Source organism: Bombus huntii, chromosome 5 (genome assembly GCF_024542735.1).
Source record: "Bombus huntii isolate Logan2020A chromosome 5, iyBomHunt1.1, whole genome shotgun sequence".
NCBI lineage: Eukaryota > Metazoa > Arthropoda > Insecta > Hymenoptera > Apidae > Bombus > Bombus huntii.
The window spans coordinates 4,861,760-4,880,054 of record NC_066242.1 but is presented as its reverse complement, the minus strand read 5'-3'; the positions used below and the strand labels follow the sequence as shown (position 1 = coordinate 4,880,054).

The 18,295-nt window shown below is 44.6% G+C and overlaps 1 protein-coding gene across 1 annotated transcript in view; it reads left to right on the top strand.

Annotated features, from left to right (window-relative positions):
• Positions 1-17,918, top strand: part of LOC126865951 (acetylcholine receptor subunit alpha-like 1) — a 162,381-nt gene extending 144,463 nt beyond the window's left edge. Inside the window, exon 7 of the mRNA XM_050618920.1 lies at positions 1,290-17,918. Within this exon, the coding sequence (XP_050474877.1) occupies positions 1,290-1,493 (204 nt within the window). The 3' untranslated portion in view covers positions 1,494-17,918. The remainder of the gene's footprint in view (positions 1-1,289) is intronic.
• Positions 17,919-18,295: the final 377 nt, after the last annotated feature.

The window sequence follows — 18,295 nt, the reverse complement described above, 5'->3', positions numbered from 1 at the left end:
CACCGTAATTCCCTCCCTCCACCTTTCTCTTCGTATATCTCGTTCCCCCCTTCGTATTCTCTTCTTCCCCCAGTTGATTTTCATTCCTTGGTATCCGCGTGAGTCATTCGATCTTTGTCTCATCGCGAAGGTATCGTATCGGAATGATCGGATCGAGTTCGTTATTGGATCACTGTAGGCGGAGTAAGCTCGTTTATCGAGATAAAAGCGCGCCGTGCGTGAACCGATTCCGAAGAAAGCGACGTGGAACGACGCACGAAAAGGTTGTATGGAATTGAAAAGGGAACGATATACCGAGCGACGTTCCTGGGCAAGATATCATAAAAGTATCGGGTGTCTGTTTTATCGTCCACTTCCTCCCTTGTCACGAAGGAAATCGAAAGAAGTCGATACACCCATGGAATGAGGGATCAGTTGTCTGTGTTACCAGTTTCCAGGATGGACGAGACCGACTCTATTTCTCGTCCTCTCTGCTTCTCAACGTTTGCTACAAGTCGTAAGGGTACTCGATTGAAAGTTCGAAAATACAACTCATCTTTTAGCTAGATATAGAGAGCTCGATGACGAAGAGCCACATGGATCCTTACTACATAGAGTAGATAGTTGGACGTTCAACGGAGGAAGAAAACTTGGAAAGAATGTTTCTCATTCCCTGAACTGGCTCGAAACGACGAAAGAATGTTGTGCTTGGCTGGATGGGAAGGATGATGATCGACTTGTCGAACGAGATATTTTATTTACGATAACGTTGGCAAGCTCGTGCCGTTACGAGGTCTCACGGTATTCTCAACTATCTCCTCGCGTAGTTTCTTTCTCTCGTTAGCCTCGCCAAGCGCACAAGTAACGTACATCGTTTATCTCTACGCGTGAGATTATGTCTTCGTTACGTAAGCGCAGGGAAGAGAAGACAGAAAGGGGCAGGGGGATAAAAGAGACTTGAAAATTGGAAATATTATAAGAGAAAATAGAATTACTATTATATTAGGTTGGCCGAAAAGTTTCTTTCGTTTTATAAGGAAATAATACACGCACAATGTTTTTTCGTTTTATATTAGTTTATTGAATTATGCACGAACATAATAATAGAAATAGGACGAAATGGATCATACCTAATTCAATAAACTAGTATAGAAATTGTTGTTCATCTATTATCACCTTATGACACGAACGAAACTGTTTGTATAAATTTATATTTCTACGAACTAGCTAAAGAAATAAAAGTTAGGCGGAGATTTGTTTGGTCTGTTTGAAGTTACAAGGATTACTGTATTTCAAATTCCTGATTTTAGGTGGAGGAGGACTGGAAATACGTGGCGATGGTGCTCGACCGGATTTTCCTCTGGATATTCACGGTGGCCTGCGTGCTTGGTACGGTGTTGATTATCCTGCAGGCGCCGAGTCTCTACGATACCACGAAGCCGATCGACATCAAGTACAGCAAGATCGCGAAAAAGAAGATGATGCTGATGAACATGGGTCCCGAGGAGGACTAGTCGACGATTCCGCGCGGCTTCGCGCCGCGTTCACAGCGGCAGCTGCTTCACCGTCGTCGCCGTCGTCGCGGGCATCATCGTCGCTGTTGTTGCCACCGCGGTCGCCGGCGTCGTCGTTCCCGTTGCACGCGTTATCGTTCTCGTCGTCGTCGTCGCCGTCGCCGTCGTCGTCGTCGTCGTCGTCGTCGTCATTGTTATCGTCGTCGTCGTTGTCGTTCAGCGGCCGCCGCCCATCATCGAAACTGCCGATTTTCGCGTCGACATGCAAGAGGACCCTCTCTCGATCGCTGTTGCCAGAGATGATGAGACCTCCTAAAGAACACGGCCAGGAAAAAGTAGGAGGCAACGAGTGGCAGAAACGAAGATTCAGGAAGATGGCGTGGATCTTTCCCTCTCCGAATTGTGGATAAATCTGATATTCAGACTTCGATACTGAAACTCTTTTGAACGGGAGACGAGAGTGGGGCGCGGACTGGTTCAGAGGTGGGAGGGGGGGGGGGGAGAACGCGAACGAAATGGAGCGTACGAGTTTTGTCGAAAGAAAAATAGAGAAAATCCTGTGCATGGACGTGTGATCGGGAGCGTGTGAAAGGGAAACAAGAGGATGACGGAGCGAATGGGTGCGAGAGGGATGAGCGAGATTGAACGAACGAGACCGAGGAAGAGAGAGAATTGGGGGCAAGAGAGGGGAGAAAAAGTGCCAAATACGCGAAACACACGCGCAACGTATTTTTGTAAATCTGGTTTCATACGTAAGGCTAGAGTCGTGCGGCGAGACGTCGAACTGCCCGAACTGCCGATTTTATATAAGAAGACGTTTAAAACAAACACGTACACATTATATACACGCACGCATCTACGTACACTAAGAGCAGCTACGAGGGGAAACGTATACATGTGATTCTTACATATACACGCGCATACACGAACGTACAGACAACATCTTCACGCGCATACACGTACACATACGGGTTCACACTTGCGCAGGATCCAGCGTGTTAACATTTATACGTAACGAGATGAGTTAAAACGAGGAAAAATAAGAGAGAAGAAGGAAAAGAAGAGGAAGAAAGAAAATGCATCGGGAGAAGAGAAGAAAAAAAAACACGAGGTAGACACACGCGTACGCGTGCGTATCCGTTCAAGGTGTGTGTACACGGTGTACATAGATATATAGAAAAAGAATTATACATCTATTACGTGCGTAGATATAACTCGACGATCTCACAGCGTATGAGCACGCAACGCGATATTCATCCGCATATATCTCTCGACACATCGTATAATCACGGGAGTGCGCCGCGCTCGCGCGGTCACGACACACGCCACATTCACAACCGAGCACACGAACCGAGCTGGGAACCATAGGGAACCTCGCGGGAGAAACGTACGACGAAGGTGAATTCTTCGGGCTGGAGAATTGCTAGCGGTGATAAAGAACGAGACTCGTCGTCGTCGTCGAGCCGGTGATTATCGTGCCAGGAAACGTGTGCTGTTCGCTCGAGCAACGGGGGACTCGGAGAAAGAAAAAACTGGAAATTTCCTCGTTCCTTCCACTCTTCTCTTTTCCTACACTTTTTCCCCTTTTTTTACTTTCAACTCGATCGTCGAACCAAGTAACGGCGCGCATAATCTTTATCGAAATCTTTTTAAACTCTTTTAACTCGTCCCTTGTAATCCTATTTTTAATTACCACCAAGTTCCTCATCAGTTACTAAAGCAAATGATTCGGTCGAACGCAGAATCCCGTGGTTCGGTTGTTCAATCGCGAGCCAGCGCACGGCCTGGTACGTCGATCCAGCCAGAAATCAAACGGCCGTTCAAATAGTTCTCTCGACCAACGAATCGTTCATCCGACAAGTGATTCTTTCGTCGTGCGTATTCTCGACAAATACACTGGAAAGAAAGAGGTGAGAGTCGCGAGCATAGAAGCTCGCAAACAACTGCCAACTTTAGAAGCAACGGGCCCTGATCGATCCGATCGATTCTTAGAAGCGAGCAAACGTTATCGATAGATTTAAAGGAGGAAAACAGAGCAAAGGATGTTCCTTAGGAAGACTCGCCGTACCAGAGTGTACCAGGTCTGATAAAATGAGAATTTAACACGAGAATTATATCTCCGTTTCTTTGAGAACGAGCGATTAAGATTCCAGCATCTCCGTGCTTCTTTTTTATCGTGTGAGATAAACGAAGATCTCATGCGTGGTACCGTGGAACGCATGGCTGAAAATCATTTCGAGATGATGGCGATAAAACTCGGCGAATTTTTAGCCGCTAATTGCCTTGCAGCATCGTTCGCCGATCTTGATACTACCCAAACGATGAACTCTCGAGATACCGTAGACAAGCTAATCGATTACCTCCATCCGTGATTCTATCGACTGTGTTCAAATCTCCGATGAACTTTGTCTATGCACTTTTGTTATCGAAGGATTTTTCCATCATCGAACCCACCGTTCGAGCTTCCTCGCTCATTCAACGATTCTGTTTCACACCCTAATTTCCATGGTCGATCGAGGAAACCTTGGGAAAGATCGGGGAAAAGAAAACGAAAGAAAGTTAGGTCAAAGACTAGGAAGCATCATCAATTGCCATTCTTCACCGTTACCGCCTGCACGAAGTCAGAGATTCGCCGAGCTTTCGCTACTTCCTCCATGGATTTTACAGTTGGCTCGTGCAAGCGAATCGATGCGAATAACACGGCGGGGGAAACGACCGACAGACGACAGATGAAGACGGTGCAGCAGATTCAACACGGGTGAACGCCGTGTTTTCAGCTCTGTGTTCCAACGAAAACACGATTGTCGGATGCTGTTCGGAAGCGGCAGAGCTGTTACGCTGGAATCTAGAAACGGAAACACGATTACTCCTCTTTGATAGACTCAAAGATACGGTTTGAGATCGCCTTTCGTGGAATTCCACATACGATAAGCCACTCGCTTCTGGGAATATGCGATAGGATGCTCAGGTAGTCCAATGAATAAACAAATCCCAAACGTTTCGAAACGTTAGAATTGCTCGACCTACCGGTAAACATTATTTCTCTCGACCACAGAGAACCTCATTTCGATATACAACCTTGGTACATTGATATTTCTACGTTCACGCGAGTCCTCCGTGTTATCCTCGAGCAACCGTTCTAACGTCTCGAAAGCTTCTAGCAGTCTTTCAATGTATCCAGAACTTCCGGATTAAAAAAAAAAAAAACTTCAAAGTTCTACGAACTCACGCTTAAGCCATTCAGTCTTTCAGAAGCATCGACCATTCTCCGGTTCGAACGCAACGCTCAAAGCGTGCTCGACTCGAACTTTATCGACTGACGGGATAATCCACCGTCGAACGCCCATCGTTTGGCCACGTGCTCTATAAGGAACAAGAAAAAAAGGACGAAGAAAAGCAGACAAAAAAAATAAAGAAACGAGACACACGAAGCTCGTGGGTGGGCGCGCGAGCGCGTCGAACGCGTACACTCGTGGATACATACACACACACACAGACATTGTTTGTATATTGACAATGAAGAAAAGAAGGAGATGAAGATGGAAGCGGGAGCAGCCCAGGGGGTGAAAAGAAAAAAGAAACGCCACCCAGGCACTTCCTCTCTCCGCGAACCGGTATAATAATCAATTTATTTGCTCACGTAAAGGTAACGGTATAATATATTTAATATGTGCATATTAGGTATAAACAGAAGATTAATCATACGAAAAACTAAACTAATAAATCGCATAACCGAGGACGATTCACTCGGGCAGCCTGTGGGAGCCGGTGGTGATGCTGGTGGTGCTGGTTGCTAATGGTGTGCAGTGTGGGACGTAATATTAACGCCAATCCATGGACACGGTGAACACGCGAGTGTGCTAATCAGGAGGCGCGATGATCCCGATTCGCCGATCATCGAAGTGATACGTGTTCCGAGGATTCAAGGGGTGGAAGAGGAGGAACACGCGAGAGTACAGGTCCGTGCGATTTCGGTCGCCATTCGGCCATCGTTGCGGAGATTAACTTTCCTACGTGAGAAGCGTTGTTCGTCGAGAGTTCGGTAAACTGCCATCAAGTGCAAACGTTTATGATTTATGGCGCAATATAAACTACAACGATTTGATGTATGATTTTTTTAGAGGTATGTTTTGGCGTTGCCGAAACAATCCAAGTTGATTTTTGCCTTATTTCAAAAGCTTTGACAGTTGTTCGCTTCTTGCAAGGAATCGATCACGTTCCACGGTATTCGTTTCTTTCTTCGACGTTTTCCTGGATATCGTGTTTGAGTATTTGCCTGGACTTGTTCGGAAAATTGCAGTTGCACGATTCGTCTTTTATAAGTTTATTCGAGGAAAAGTAAGGTCGGGCGTGTCCTTGTCGCAGTGTTGCCAATATAATTATATCCATTCGCGAGTTTTGTGTATTTAAGGAAATTGTCGTGTTGCAGTGTTTCGGCAGTATTTCGCCATTGTTCGCCATTGTTCGCCGGCCGCGTCTCTGACTTCCTGTTCCGGGTTATTAATTTACGACCCGGTTTAAATCAGACTTCAAACGCAGCCACGCAGCCACGCAGCCAGCCTTGTGACGTTATTACGCGAACGTCACACGGCTCCGTAATGTACTATGTGGTGCGACCTCGGGCTAATGAGTCACAGAATTACACGCGCGGCGACACAATCCTTTTTTTTTCCACCAACAAACGTCAAAATGGTAGAAACTGCGTTTGAAAAAGCTCGTTCAATCCGATTGCCGTGCGATTGATTTTCACGAAAATTCACCTGACACTCGATTACATGGATTTACGGATTTACGGATTTCCTGGTTGATTACAAAGTAACGGTGTGTTGGTATTAAACAAGCAACGACGCATTTGGTGAGCGTTTTCATTTGAAAGAGCGACGCTGCGAGCGTTTGTCGTTACCGCGGCCGTTATATTAAATTTATTTTATGAATTTGCACCGCGCTCGTATTGAAATTTCACTGATATTGTTTTCTACCGAAATCCCGTAAACGCCTGGCTATTAAAGAATTACTTTACGTTAATCACCCTAAAGCAATTTTGTCCTCACGGCAGGGCAGAATTTGACCACGAATATCTCGAGATTCTTTTTGTTCGTCGTTAATTTCGCTAACCGGCGTGCCTTCATTCGAATGTTAGTTTTCCATTAAAAGTGTAAAAAGAGAAAAAAGTGGAAAAAGAGGGAGAAGGAGGGAAGGGTGGATAGCGTAACGCGTGGAAAAGTTAATCGACGCAGCGTGTACGGATCGCTGAAACGCGCGACCGAACGTAATTTCAACAATAACAAAACAATGGCGCAACGACGGCCATTGTTTCGCCGGGAACCGCTCTTCTCCCCCTGCCACACCATCGCTTCGTCGACAATTGCGACAACAATAATTGATACGATTAACGTTAAGAACAGGGGAAACGTGAAAATAAAGGCAGCAAAGAAGAGTTGAGTTTAAAAGAGAGAATAAATTGTTGGACAGAGAAAGAGATGACACGGTTTAAACGAAGAGATTTAAGAGTTTTATGCTAATGATTAAACGATAGTTGTTGTCGTACGTTAAGTTGCTACTCGTTGATAATAAAACGTTTGATAATCGATCCATGACAATGAAACGTAACACGGGGGAAAAAGTAAAAAGACAGAAAGGAAAAAAAAAAGAATAAAACGAACGATCAACGGAAAGTTCTCGTCTACAGTCGTCGTCGATTCGATCTATCCACGCCGGTTCCATTTTACGATCCCATCGATCGACGACGTAGGCTTGAAAAATTACTACGAATGATTAGGTTAAACTGTGTACATTGTAATAACATTACAAACATAGACGTTATGTTTTAGCCACGTCGTAATCGCGCATCGTTACAATCCATTGATCGAGGGGTTGTTCGATCGTTTAGTGCGCGTGTGCGCCAACGAGAATCGAAGCCTCGTAACGTTGTCGTGCCTGTTCGTCCCTTGCGCAGCGAATTTTCACCCTAAAAATCGTCGAACGATTCCGATCACGCGTTTTTCTCGCGAACCAGCGGAAACGAACAGAATCAAATGGTTTTTCGTATTTTATCATCCGACTCGATGGCGTTTCTAATTACGCTGCCGGTTTTTCTTCTCCGTGATTATACTTTTATCTTTCGTTCTCTATCCGACACGTTTTCTTGAAAAACCAGATAAATAAATAGAAGCCAGGGAAATGTAATTACTCCATTTGCGAGAGTATTCGTCGTGCCATTCGTTTAGCTTATCACGCAGTCGTTATTCAATGCTTTAAAACAGAATCGTCCGACAGAATGCCAGAGACCAAGATCATTTCGTTTCTGGAATTTAGTCTCATTTGCATGCTACCGTTGAATCAACCGCGTTTATTAACGTTTACCAGTGGATTAATTTAAACCCCAGGCTAGTGTCGTAAGAATCCGTTTCCACCGGTGGATCGCGGATTTTTCGCCGTATCACCGAGAAATCTCGCGTCTTTCCAACGTGCCCGATGAATAGACCGGTCGAGGAGGACGTGAATAATCTCTCGAGGTGAATAGAAACGATCCGGGACGCGAAATAATTCTGTTTCAGCTGTACGGAGGTGTCCGTGTGGGAGATCCTGAAGCAGGTTATTCCGTCGGTCGTTTCAGCCTGTGGACGTTGAACAACCCTGGTTGGCCAGGGCTTGAAAAGGATGGTCGGCCAGGCTGAACCGGGCGTCGTAATTGAATTTTTCAGTCGCTTCGGGCCTTCGTAGACGCACGATTCATTAGCAGTGTAAACCCCGAGGCTAGAAATTAGGGCGGGCATGTAAGGTAAACGAGCGAACGAACGCCAGGCAAATGGATTAAAGCGAGCGAGTTGTGATTCGGTGAACGTGCGCCGGTTCTCACGGGACGAAGGAGACTCTCTCGATTATCATGGACGTGTCCACGTTTCCGTGGAACTAGCCAGTAGAGGTTTGATTAAAATTTGAGACTGCGTTTCAGCTCTGTCACCTTATTCTTCTATTCGTTCATGTTTGTTCGCCGGTTCGATCGTAATTCTGCTTTCCAAATTCTCGTCATTTTCAATGGAAAAACGTGGAAGAGAAGAAAGAAATATGAAAACGCGTGATCGGAAAACGTGCCTCCAACAGAAACGAAAAAACATATAATATAAAAAAGAAAAAAAAATGAAAAATCCGTCTTCCTGTCTTCGTGTTTTTCCAGTTTCTCGCTGTTCTCGCGTGTCCGTATTCGGATACATGGTTACACCGACTACACCGTTGGATCGGAGATTAATACATAACGTGTGACTGTGCGTAGATTAACAGAGTAAGTGTTTACAAACGTTTAAAACTCGCGCGCGATAGCCTGATAAGCAAACCCGACAATTTTGCGTAAGTGATAATCTCGTGTAAGCATGTTAATTAACTAATAGGTAGACCCTTCTGATTGTGACCCTCGTGCCAGGACTTGCGATCGAAGCGCGACACGGAATGAGATTTAACGATCGGCTGATCGAGAAATCGTTTTTCTTTTTATTCGTCACATCGACGCCGCGCTCTGATTATCTTTCTTACTCGTGTACGGTTTATCGTTCGATAGACGCACCTTCGTTCTACAAAGAACAATCGTAAACTCGATCGAATTCTCTTCGATTAATACGCTGTAGATAGTAGCTCGAAGATTTCAGTGTTGTCGGCGAGAATAATCTCGAAAGGCTTGGCAACGAATACTCGCTTGGAAATTAAATTGAATGCAAGTGGACACGCGTGACCGGTCGTTGAAATCACCGGGCGGCCGATCGCGCGGCTCAGCCGCCACACATTTCGTCGATCGTCCAGGCTTCTCCGTTTTTACGTCGGTCCGTTTTACGTCCGGATGCCCAATGGGTCGATTCCGAGTGCAGAACCGCATGTTCTGGGTCACAGTCGTGAAACGCTCAAATAAATCAAGTACTGTGTATCGTCAGAAGCTTAAAGTCTTCCATGGGGCATTCCTGACAAAGAAAGACGATTTTCTCGGGGTGATCCGCAAATGAAAGCCGATGAAAGGGAAACCGGGCGAACCAGCATTTATATATACATAGAATTTGCCGAATACGTCGTCCAGTGGACACACCGTCGATTTAACGTGGGAACGTGAAAGAGGAATGTTAAACCGTCCATAAAGAGAATTTACGTAACAAGTACGACGAACAACAGGGATTTTTCGTTTCCGTTTCGCGAACGGGAATTTTGTACTTCATCCAGTGCGCGGTTCACTGCGTCGTCCGATCGAATAATCCCATTGTCTCTACGTTTTTTCCTCAATCCCCGAAATTTCCCTTTTCATTCTTTATTGCTTTCAATTTCTGAACGTTTGACTGACATTATTTTATTCCTCCGCTCTCTTTTCTATTTTTTTTTCTTTCCTTTTTTCTATCCCTTTGAATCCGACCAATTTACGTTTTCGCATCGTGAAAGTTTCGTTCTCCATTTCGTTCATTTTTCATATCCGTTGAAAAACCGTTCTTAACGTCAGTTCGACAATCATAACCATCGAACGTTTCCATAGTCGTACGCGAACCCTCACCATTGAATCACCATCGAACAAGGCCGCATCTCTTTGCTACGGGACAATTTTTCACGTTTTCATCGAGACACCGTAATCCATGTCGTGAAATAAAATACTAAGAGCAAAAAAAAAAAAAAAAAAGAAAAGGAAAAACAGAAAAAAGCGAAGAAGAGAAAGGGAGAGCAGAAACGTAGATTATTAACGTAACGAACGATCGCGAAGAGATCGCGAAATGCCGTCGACAACAACCGGAGAACAGACGCGAACCACGTTTTACACAAAAATCGCGATAAGGGCGCAACTAATTGGACGATTTGCCTTTATCATTCGAAAACGTTAGGAATTTCTGCCCTCGATGCGTTCTTCCATCTTTGTTGGCGCACACGTGCGGTTCCCTTCTCTTTGATAGATAGATATCGTCGATCACACGAGAGTTTCGAAGATGAGACACACGTCGTACTGCCTTTTCAAGCGTATCATTGGAATTCTTTTTCTTTGTACAAAAATTCGGAAATAGCAGGTTTATGAAATTGCTTCTCGTCGTTTTTCGTCGACTGTTCTTTTATGCAAACTATTATTTGCTTTAACATTAGAGCTACCGAAATCGTCAAATCGTCAAGTTAATAAGATTTCACGGTAATTTCGCACATTCGTAACGATGTATTTTTCACGATTTCAATGATTTTTCATCAAAGTATATGAATGAAGGCCCATTTTTTTCCTCTACGTCACGTTATCCTTGGCACAAATTTGATATTTTAGTCGTCGGTAGCTCCACTGTTGAAATGAAGTAATTCTTTTGCAAAAAAACGAACGGTTTGCGAATAACGTTCTGAAGTGCAATACGAAGTTCGCAGTACTAGCGTGCAAACGATTACGCGAGAGGCAGGCGTTTCAAACAAGTGGCAAATTCGATTAGCCGCGCTCGTACGTACGTTCGAAGCGGATTCGGGCGATGAAAGGCACGGCACAGCGGAATGGCAGCTATGTTTTGCCGCAACTCCCATGTTGTGCAAAGACGTCGGAAAACGGAATAGGGAAATAAGCTGGCGAATAACCGGAACGAACGGTGGGCGCGGCTTCCAGATCACGTAATGAATTATCGTCTTTTGAAACAAAAGGGTTAGCGAACAAAGACCATTTCGGGCTCTTTTTCCGCGGTGGGCGCGTTGAGTTTTCGGTCCTCACGGATAAGCTTCGGCGCTGTAATTAATGTTCGCACGATCGTTGATCTTTATTCTATATTCTCTACTTTTTCTATTAGCCGCACAGAGATAGCCGCGGAATAAAATAAAAAAGCAGATCAAAAGAAAGAAGTAGAAACATACTACATATTATCGTGGAAATGGCAAGGTCTAACAATTCGATGTTATTAGTATTTGCAAATAAGAATTACTAAATACTTCGAAATACGTACAATTGTTAGAATTAGGGCTACCGTATGTAAGTTGTGCGATATGGTTTAAAATTAATCTTCCAAAGGAACTTCGCTTTACGCCTGAAAGTTTCGATTTTAATAATTGTGTTACGCTTTATCTCTAAGAATATTCGATTCCGAGCAAGAGAGTTATAATCGAATACAATGTTTATATTTTAATTTCGAATCTAGAAACTAACAATTTCTATAAACAGACTGATTTACAGAAAAATGGTATATTAATAAGAAACACGTGTGAAGCGATGATAAATCAAATGAAAAATATGAATACATATTTTACACAGAGTAATTAAAAGAAGAAACAACGTTCAGTAAGATAAGATTATCAATTTAATAATACGCATTATACTTCAAAAGCAAAGATCGATATTCGTACGAGCTTCTTTCTAGCAGCAGTGGCCATCGTGTTAAGACAGCGCCGGAGCTCTGCCGTGAAGATCGGAAACCCGTCGACGCTGATCGGCCCCAGTTCCGTTCGACTCGTATCGATTTCATTGGATTCGAGGCACACAGTATTTTTCTACCGTGTAATTTCATACTTTTCCAATTGTCTTTGATCTCAACGACCGTATCGGCATCGTCTTGTTCCTCTACAACGCGGCGATCGAACGAAGCCACCGCGTCGATCTGTTTAGAACCGCGTTGACCGAAACGGGTTCGTTTGTCGAACACGTTCACCGGAAGAATTCCACGACACGAATTTACAACCATCACCAGGGTGGACCGCGGGTACCACACTCACACAGACATCCAAACACATTTACACGCGCATATATACATGTAAGACAGCTACATTTGGAGCTACCAGGGAGGGGGAGGGGCGAATGTCTGTTTCGAAGACGCTTCACCCCCTGTGGGAGCTTGTCGGAATAATCATCGAAGTCACACGACTTGGCCACGCGAGATCCAACGATCGTGCACAGCCCTCGAAAGCAGGTCGATCGAATTCGAGGAGTAAATTCGCTTACAGCGTCTCGCGATGGCTGAAACCGGCCAGGAAGTTTCTGGCCAGGAAGAGGGAGGGGATGAGATGGGTAACGGAGGGGTGGTAGTTAGGGATCTCTTCGTATGTTCGAACGGATTAAATCGAAATCTTTGCTCAACGTTGCATACGTGTTATATATAAAATAAAGTAAGATGATGTTATCGTCTAGTGTTGAAACATAGTGTTAACTGAAACGGACAGGGGTGGGTTGTTCGTGTTTTTTCCGGCCACGTCGTTGCCGTTGATGTTTCCCGTTGTGTTCACATGGTACGAAGAATATCGGAGGATTTCTTTTTTTTCTTTTTTTTTTTTTTAAGGAACATGTTGTAGAAAAATTGCGAAAAAGGAAGAGGAACGCGACACCATCGATGCGCACGATGTAGGATGACGGTGAGTCGGAAGATGACGGAGGTTCAAGGGTGGGAGTGTGTAGATTATTAATGATAACACAATAGTAATAATGATAACTAAATAACGATTTACTAATAACGACGCTAACGCTGTAAGGATAAATGAAGCATAGTAATAATGAGTAATGATAGCACGTAAAAAACGCAGTAATAAACTACCATTTAACAATAAACGAGTTACGGTAACGTTAAACGTAAGAGTAAATAAACGAGAAAATAATAAACGCTAAATAACAAAATATCGAGTATTAATTAAAAAGTACCCTTAACAAGTATATCGAGCGCTAACTCTACTATCGACGATTACGAAACGTTATACGGTGTATTGTTATCGAATTCCAAAGATGAAAGAAAAAAAAATGCAAGAAAATGGTAAGAAGCAAGAAGGAGAAGAGAGGCGGAACGTGGGGGAAAATTAAAAGCGGACAAACATAAAGCGAACGACCGTTGTTTGACGAGAGGGAGGACCCGATGAAATTCGTGTAAAACTGATAGTATTGTTAAGACAATCAGACACTTATTGCTCCGGCCACCTTGAGGGCCATCCGTGAATATTTGTTGTCGAGGTTTGTTCCTCGGAAAATTTCGAAGGATAATGACGAAGAAGGAAGACAAGAGAAGCAAGAAGAAATGGGTGCGAGCAGAATCGTCGCGCGCCTCTTCTCAGCCGGACAAAGGACGAAGGAGTAGCACGGGCAGAATTTTCATTGTAGCAGAATGCGTAAGAAAAACAAAGGGGAAAAGAAAGAGAAAAAAAACCGAGAGGAAAGAAACGTGTGACGAACGTTTCGAAGAAGATTGACGAAAACCTTCGGCTTTTACCCCTGCATTCGCCCATTCCACCCACCCTCGTCCTAGCAGAAACGAAATTGTCGGAGGGGGCTCGATCAGAAGGGAAACAGACAGGGAAAGAAGAGAAAACACGGCACGTGTTCGTCGAGTGTGCCGCGGGACGTTTTTTTCTATGCCTCACATTTTCTACGGTTTCAAAAAAGAAAAAAGAAAAAAAAATAGCATGCAAAGGAGCGATTATTAGAGATTGAAAAAGGATATTAGGGCTAGAGGGGAACTGGTGCACCCAAAAGACGGTCATCAAGTTTTTGCGGGAATCAATCGAGCCACGTTGTTGCGTAGGAACTGAAGAGCGACAGAGATGGCATCCCGTTTGCCAGGGGTGTGGTTAAAAGCAGCGACGTAAAATAACGAGATCGCACACGAAAAACACAAAATACGCGACACGCATCATTACATAAGCTCATAGAAACAATTATACAGGTTGTACGCGTGCGTATGTTCGAGGAAAGCTTCGTTTCTGACTGACATCGCTTTCGTTCTCGATCGTCAACTGTAAATATAGGTTTTGTATAAAAACAGAAACGAAAGTGTAATCACGAATGAATTCAAACTATCCTCAAATGCCCGCAAAATCTCTCCAATACTTTCCTTAGATCGATTTCCTGATTAGAACACGAATTATGCACGCGTGCACAGTTATACACATACGCGCCGCGACCGAAAGGGGGAAAACAAGTTGCCCTCCCTCGTTGAACGTATTCTGTTTCCTTAGAAAGTAAGAAAACACGAAACAGAACGGTGGAAAAGGCATGGTTATAGCCGATCGATTTCAACGAGTGCACATCGAACTCGTTCGTTCAGTGACCACCCTCAAGCTTGTTGTTCCGTCGGGGGTGAAAAGATCATTCTCGGTTGAAAGCTTCGTCTCTCCTTCCTTTCGATTTCGTTTCCATGGTCGCCTCCTGCTTTCGCTCCTTTCTTCTGTTTGCCGTGATTTCATGCGGAGGGAAATGTCGCGAGCGTTCGTAAACGGGGAGAGGGTGGGCGCAAACACGCATACGTTACAGGTTCACTCACATACGCATACACACGTACACGAAGGTCATTTATGTATAAAAAGCGGAGGAAAGAAGGAAAGGAAGAAAGGAGGAAGAGGAGATGTGGGAGAAACGAAGAAGATTACGACGATGTTGACGACGATGATAAACGATGACGATGAGTTGTGTTATCGATGAGGGTGGAAACGAAGGAAATGAAATAAAAAAAATAAAAAAAAACCATACGAACATTTTGTTATATCCGTACGTAAGAACGTAGAATGACGAACGTGTGTTATTAAGGAAGTAAACGTATCGAATCTACAGTTAAATGTTTACGATAAAATTACGGGTAATTAAGAAGATTCTAGATTTTTTCTAACTAATCGATTCGTACGGCGGACTCGTGCCAATCCTCTAGATTTACGACCTAAAACGAGATATACAAATGAGATGAAGCTGTTATCCTATATTAAGTCGGCTTGGAATAAATATTTGATTATACGTATTTAACGTGCGACCGGTCTGTATGCCTGACACACCGAATGCCTGATAGCCGAATGAACGTAACCCGTTTGTCTGAAAGCGACCGCGAGTGAGCGGAATTGTACGATGAAACCACACATAGCGATGAGATTACGCAAATAAAACAGAGAAAAGAAAAAAAGAAGAATTTGATAAGTAAGTTATTAACCTGGTGCGCGTGTGCATGGTGCGAGAGACAGAGGTGTGAACGAGCATCGTATCTTTGAATGAGAAACGAGGAGAAGAAAGAAGGAAGAACGAGAATGACGGCGGCAGAAAAGAATACAGAAGGCGAGTAAATTTTGTTACTCGATCGCATCTCGGTTAATTTTCGAAAAGCATTCAGCGACTCTGGACCACGAGGATCGACCCTTTGGTGCTCTGTGGAAGCGGAAGGCAACGCGTGGCTCACCGGAAGCTCGAGCCCCCGTAAAGCATCGCTGGTCGATTATTTTCGGCGAAATAAGTCGTTCCTTCGCGTTTTAAAGAGTCTCTGATCGCTTTCGTCCGTAATTATATATATATATACATGTATATATGTATGTATGTATATGTATATGTACGTATCAATTGATCGAGCAGATGCTTCAAGCCCGGCGTCAACAGAGTGCACGCGTCACGTTGAAGCGAGATCTTCTATCAACGAATCGCCGATATCGTCCTAAGCGTGTGCATGAAGTTTGCTTTTTCTCACACGGGACAGACAGACGGAAAGGAAGGAGGGAAGGAAAAGGAAGAACGCGAGGGATCGACGCGATTTTAGCTCGATCAATTTGCTAATCGCAGAACCATGCTTCGACGTCGAGTCAGGGCCGATAGATTTATCGCGGAATCATTTGAAATTCATAATCGTTGGATTTTTGAGCACGTCCTCGGGATTAATGGCTCGCGATTCCCCTCTCGAATTAGGGATTACGAATTCGCCAGCGGGGAAAAAGAAGCCTGGAAACCCGCTGGCAGAACCATTTTTTTTTTTTGCAAGTTGATCCTTCCGGTTGAAACGTTACGACATTTTAGCAACCTTATCGAGAAGCTGCGGTCAAAGGAGTCGTCAAATTCGTTTGAAACCCGCAACTGATTATTTTGCACGAGCTACTGCCCCTGGTGGAAAATTCGAAGCGTGGTTCGAACATTGAGAAGGTAGAAAACGTGGCGTAAATAGAGAAAAGGAATTTTAAAACTACCGGTGTTCGGTAGACTGCGAATGTTTTATATAATACAATTTTTAGTCGAAAATCGACGAGACATCGGCGAGATTCGTCGCTGCGAGCGGTGAAACTAGTGGCGACTCGAATCAGCGCATGGGAATCGAATCGCAATTTGTCACGATTGTTTGATCGGTTGTCGCTACGTAGCGACGCGTTTCGCAGATTTATAGCGTTACACGAAAGCGGCGGGACGATTAATAATATACATATGTACATACGAAGGTAGGAAATATTGGAAAAGTTGGCGGAGAAACAGTGAAGAGAATGTCGAAGGAAACGTTTGTTGCCATTAAATATTGTACGTTCACGAGGATCCTTCGTCGCGATTGAATATTATCATTACTATTGTACTTATCATTATTGTTATCGCGACTGTTACGATTATTTATTATCGTTAGCAATTCGCTGACTATCGTTACGATCGCTGTAGCAATGAGTCGGCGAAGTGCGCCGATAATCGACGCTTCGGACGAACGAAGGATAAAGAGAAGAATCAGGGTGAAGTGTCGAATGGATGGAAACCGACGATCCACGGAGAACGAATGAAAAATTTGTTTTAAATAAACAACAACGAATCACCGAGAATCTTCCGTTGTTAACAATGCCGATCTCTCTGTCTATCTGTTTGTCTATCTGTCTGCCTGTCTGTCTGTCTGTCTGTCTGTCTTGTCCGTCTGCCTGTCTGTCTGTTGTCTGTTTCTCGTGCGTCTGTGTCTGTCATGTCTCCGAAACCGAGTGCCACCTGCCCATCGTGTCCGTATTGTCGTGCCGTGCGTTTCTTTTTTTTTCTCTCTCTCTCTTTTCACTATTCGTTCCGCGATAGCCCCTGCTGGATGATTCCCTTGGCGATGAAACGATCGTAATCGACGACGATAAGAATGACGAAACACGCTGGAAGGAGAGACGAGAATACGATCTTTCAGCAGGGGCCGCCGATCGAGCAGCGTCTCCGTTAGAGAGCGCCCAAGGCAATCATTTACCACCTCGAAGCGATCGTCGCGAGCCCCCGGAGCCACCGACGCATACGATAGACTGTACAGTAACTTTTACGAATCCCTTTGTACATCACACTCAGCGACAGTAGTGCCTAGTGAACGGACTAGCCGAAGGGGACGCGATCGATGGCTGGACGATTTGTCTGCCGGCGAAATTTCAACCCCTCTCGAATTTGTCATTTATCTCTCGACTTTGGTCTTTCGAGTACGAGTTTCATTCGTTTTCTTCTTTTCCTCTTTTCGTTACTTCATCAGCTGCAATGGTAGTCGGGAATCGGTCCAGCGACGAGTTGTGGATCCCCTCCGCGCATCCGGCGACGCAATCGAGGCTCGCGAGGGTCAGCCATTTCTAGGTCTGTACATAAAAAAAAAAAAAAAAAAACGAACACGTCATTTATCTCGGACTTCCTCCCGCGGACATCGCTCGATCGTCGATCCACGAACACGCTCGGCGTCGCAGCGCGCTCGATCTCGTTCCAGTCGCCTGTCAAGCAAGGGCAAATGGCACTTAAATCCGTCTTACAATTCCTCAATTGCGATTCCGCTGCTGACGTGGGAGGGAAATGGGGGAGAGAAGGGCCGGGTGATGAACGGAAGGCCGAGGGTGAGGGAAGAGAGTCGATAGCGGGGATGAAAGATCGTTTCCGGGGAGGGATGAGGTTTGCAGAGGAGATAGAGAACGGAAGCAGAGACGCTATGTAATATATTAATTACCTAATTAATGGAGGAGAGCCAGTACTCTGAGAGCAGAGAACACACGTAACGACTCATACACGCATACATGCATATATACGTACACACTGGCGTAAAGACACACGTACATACGGTTACAGGAACATACACAGCGTACATACACACAAACACGTACACACGACATACACACGCGCACACGCACATAGACAT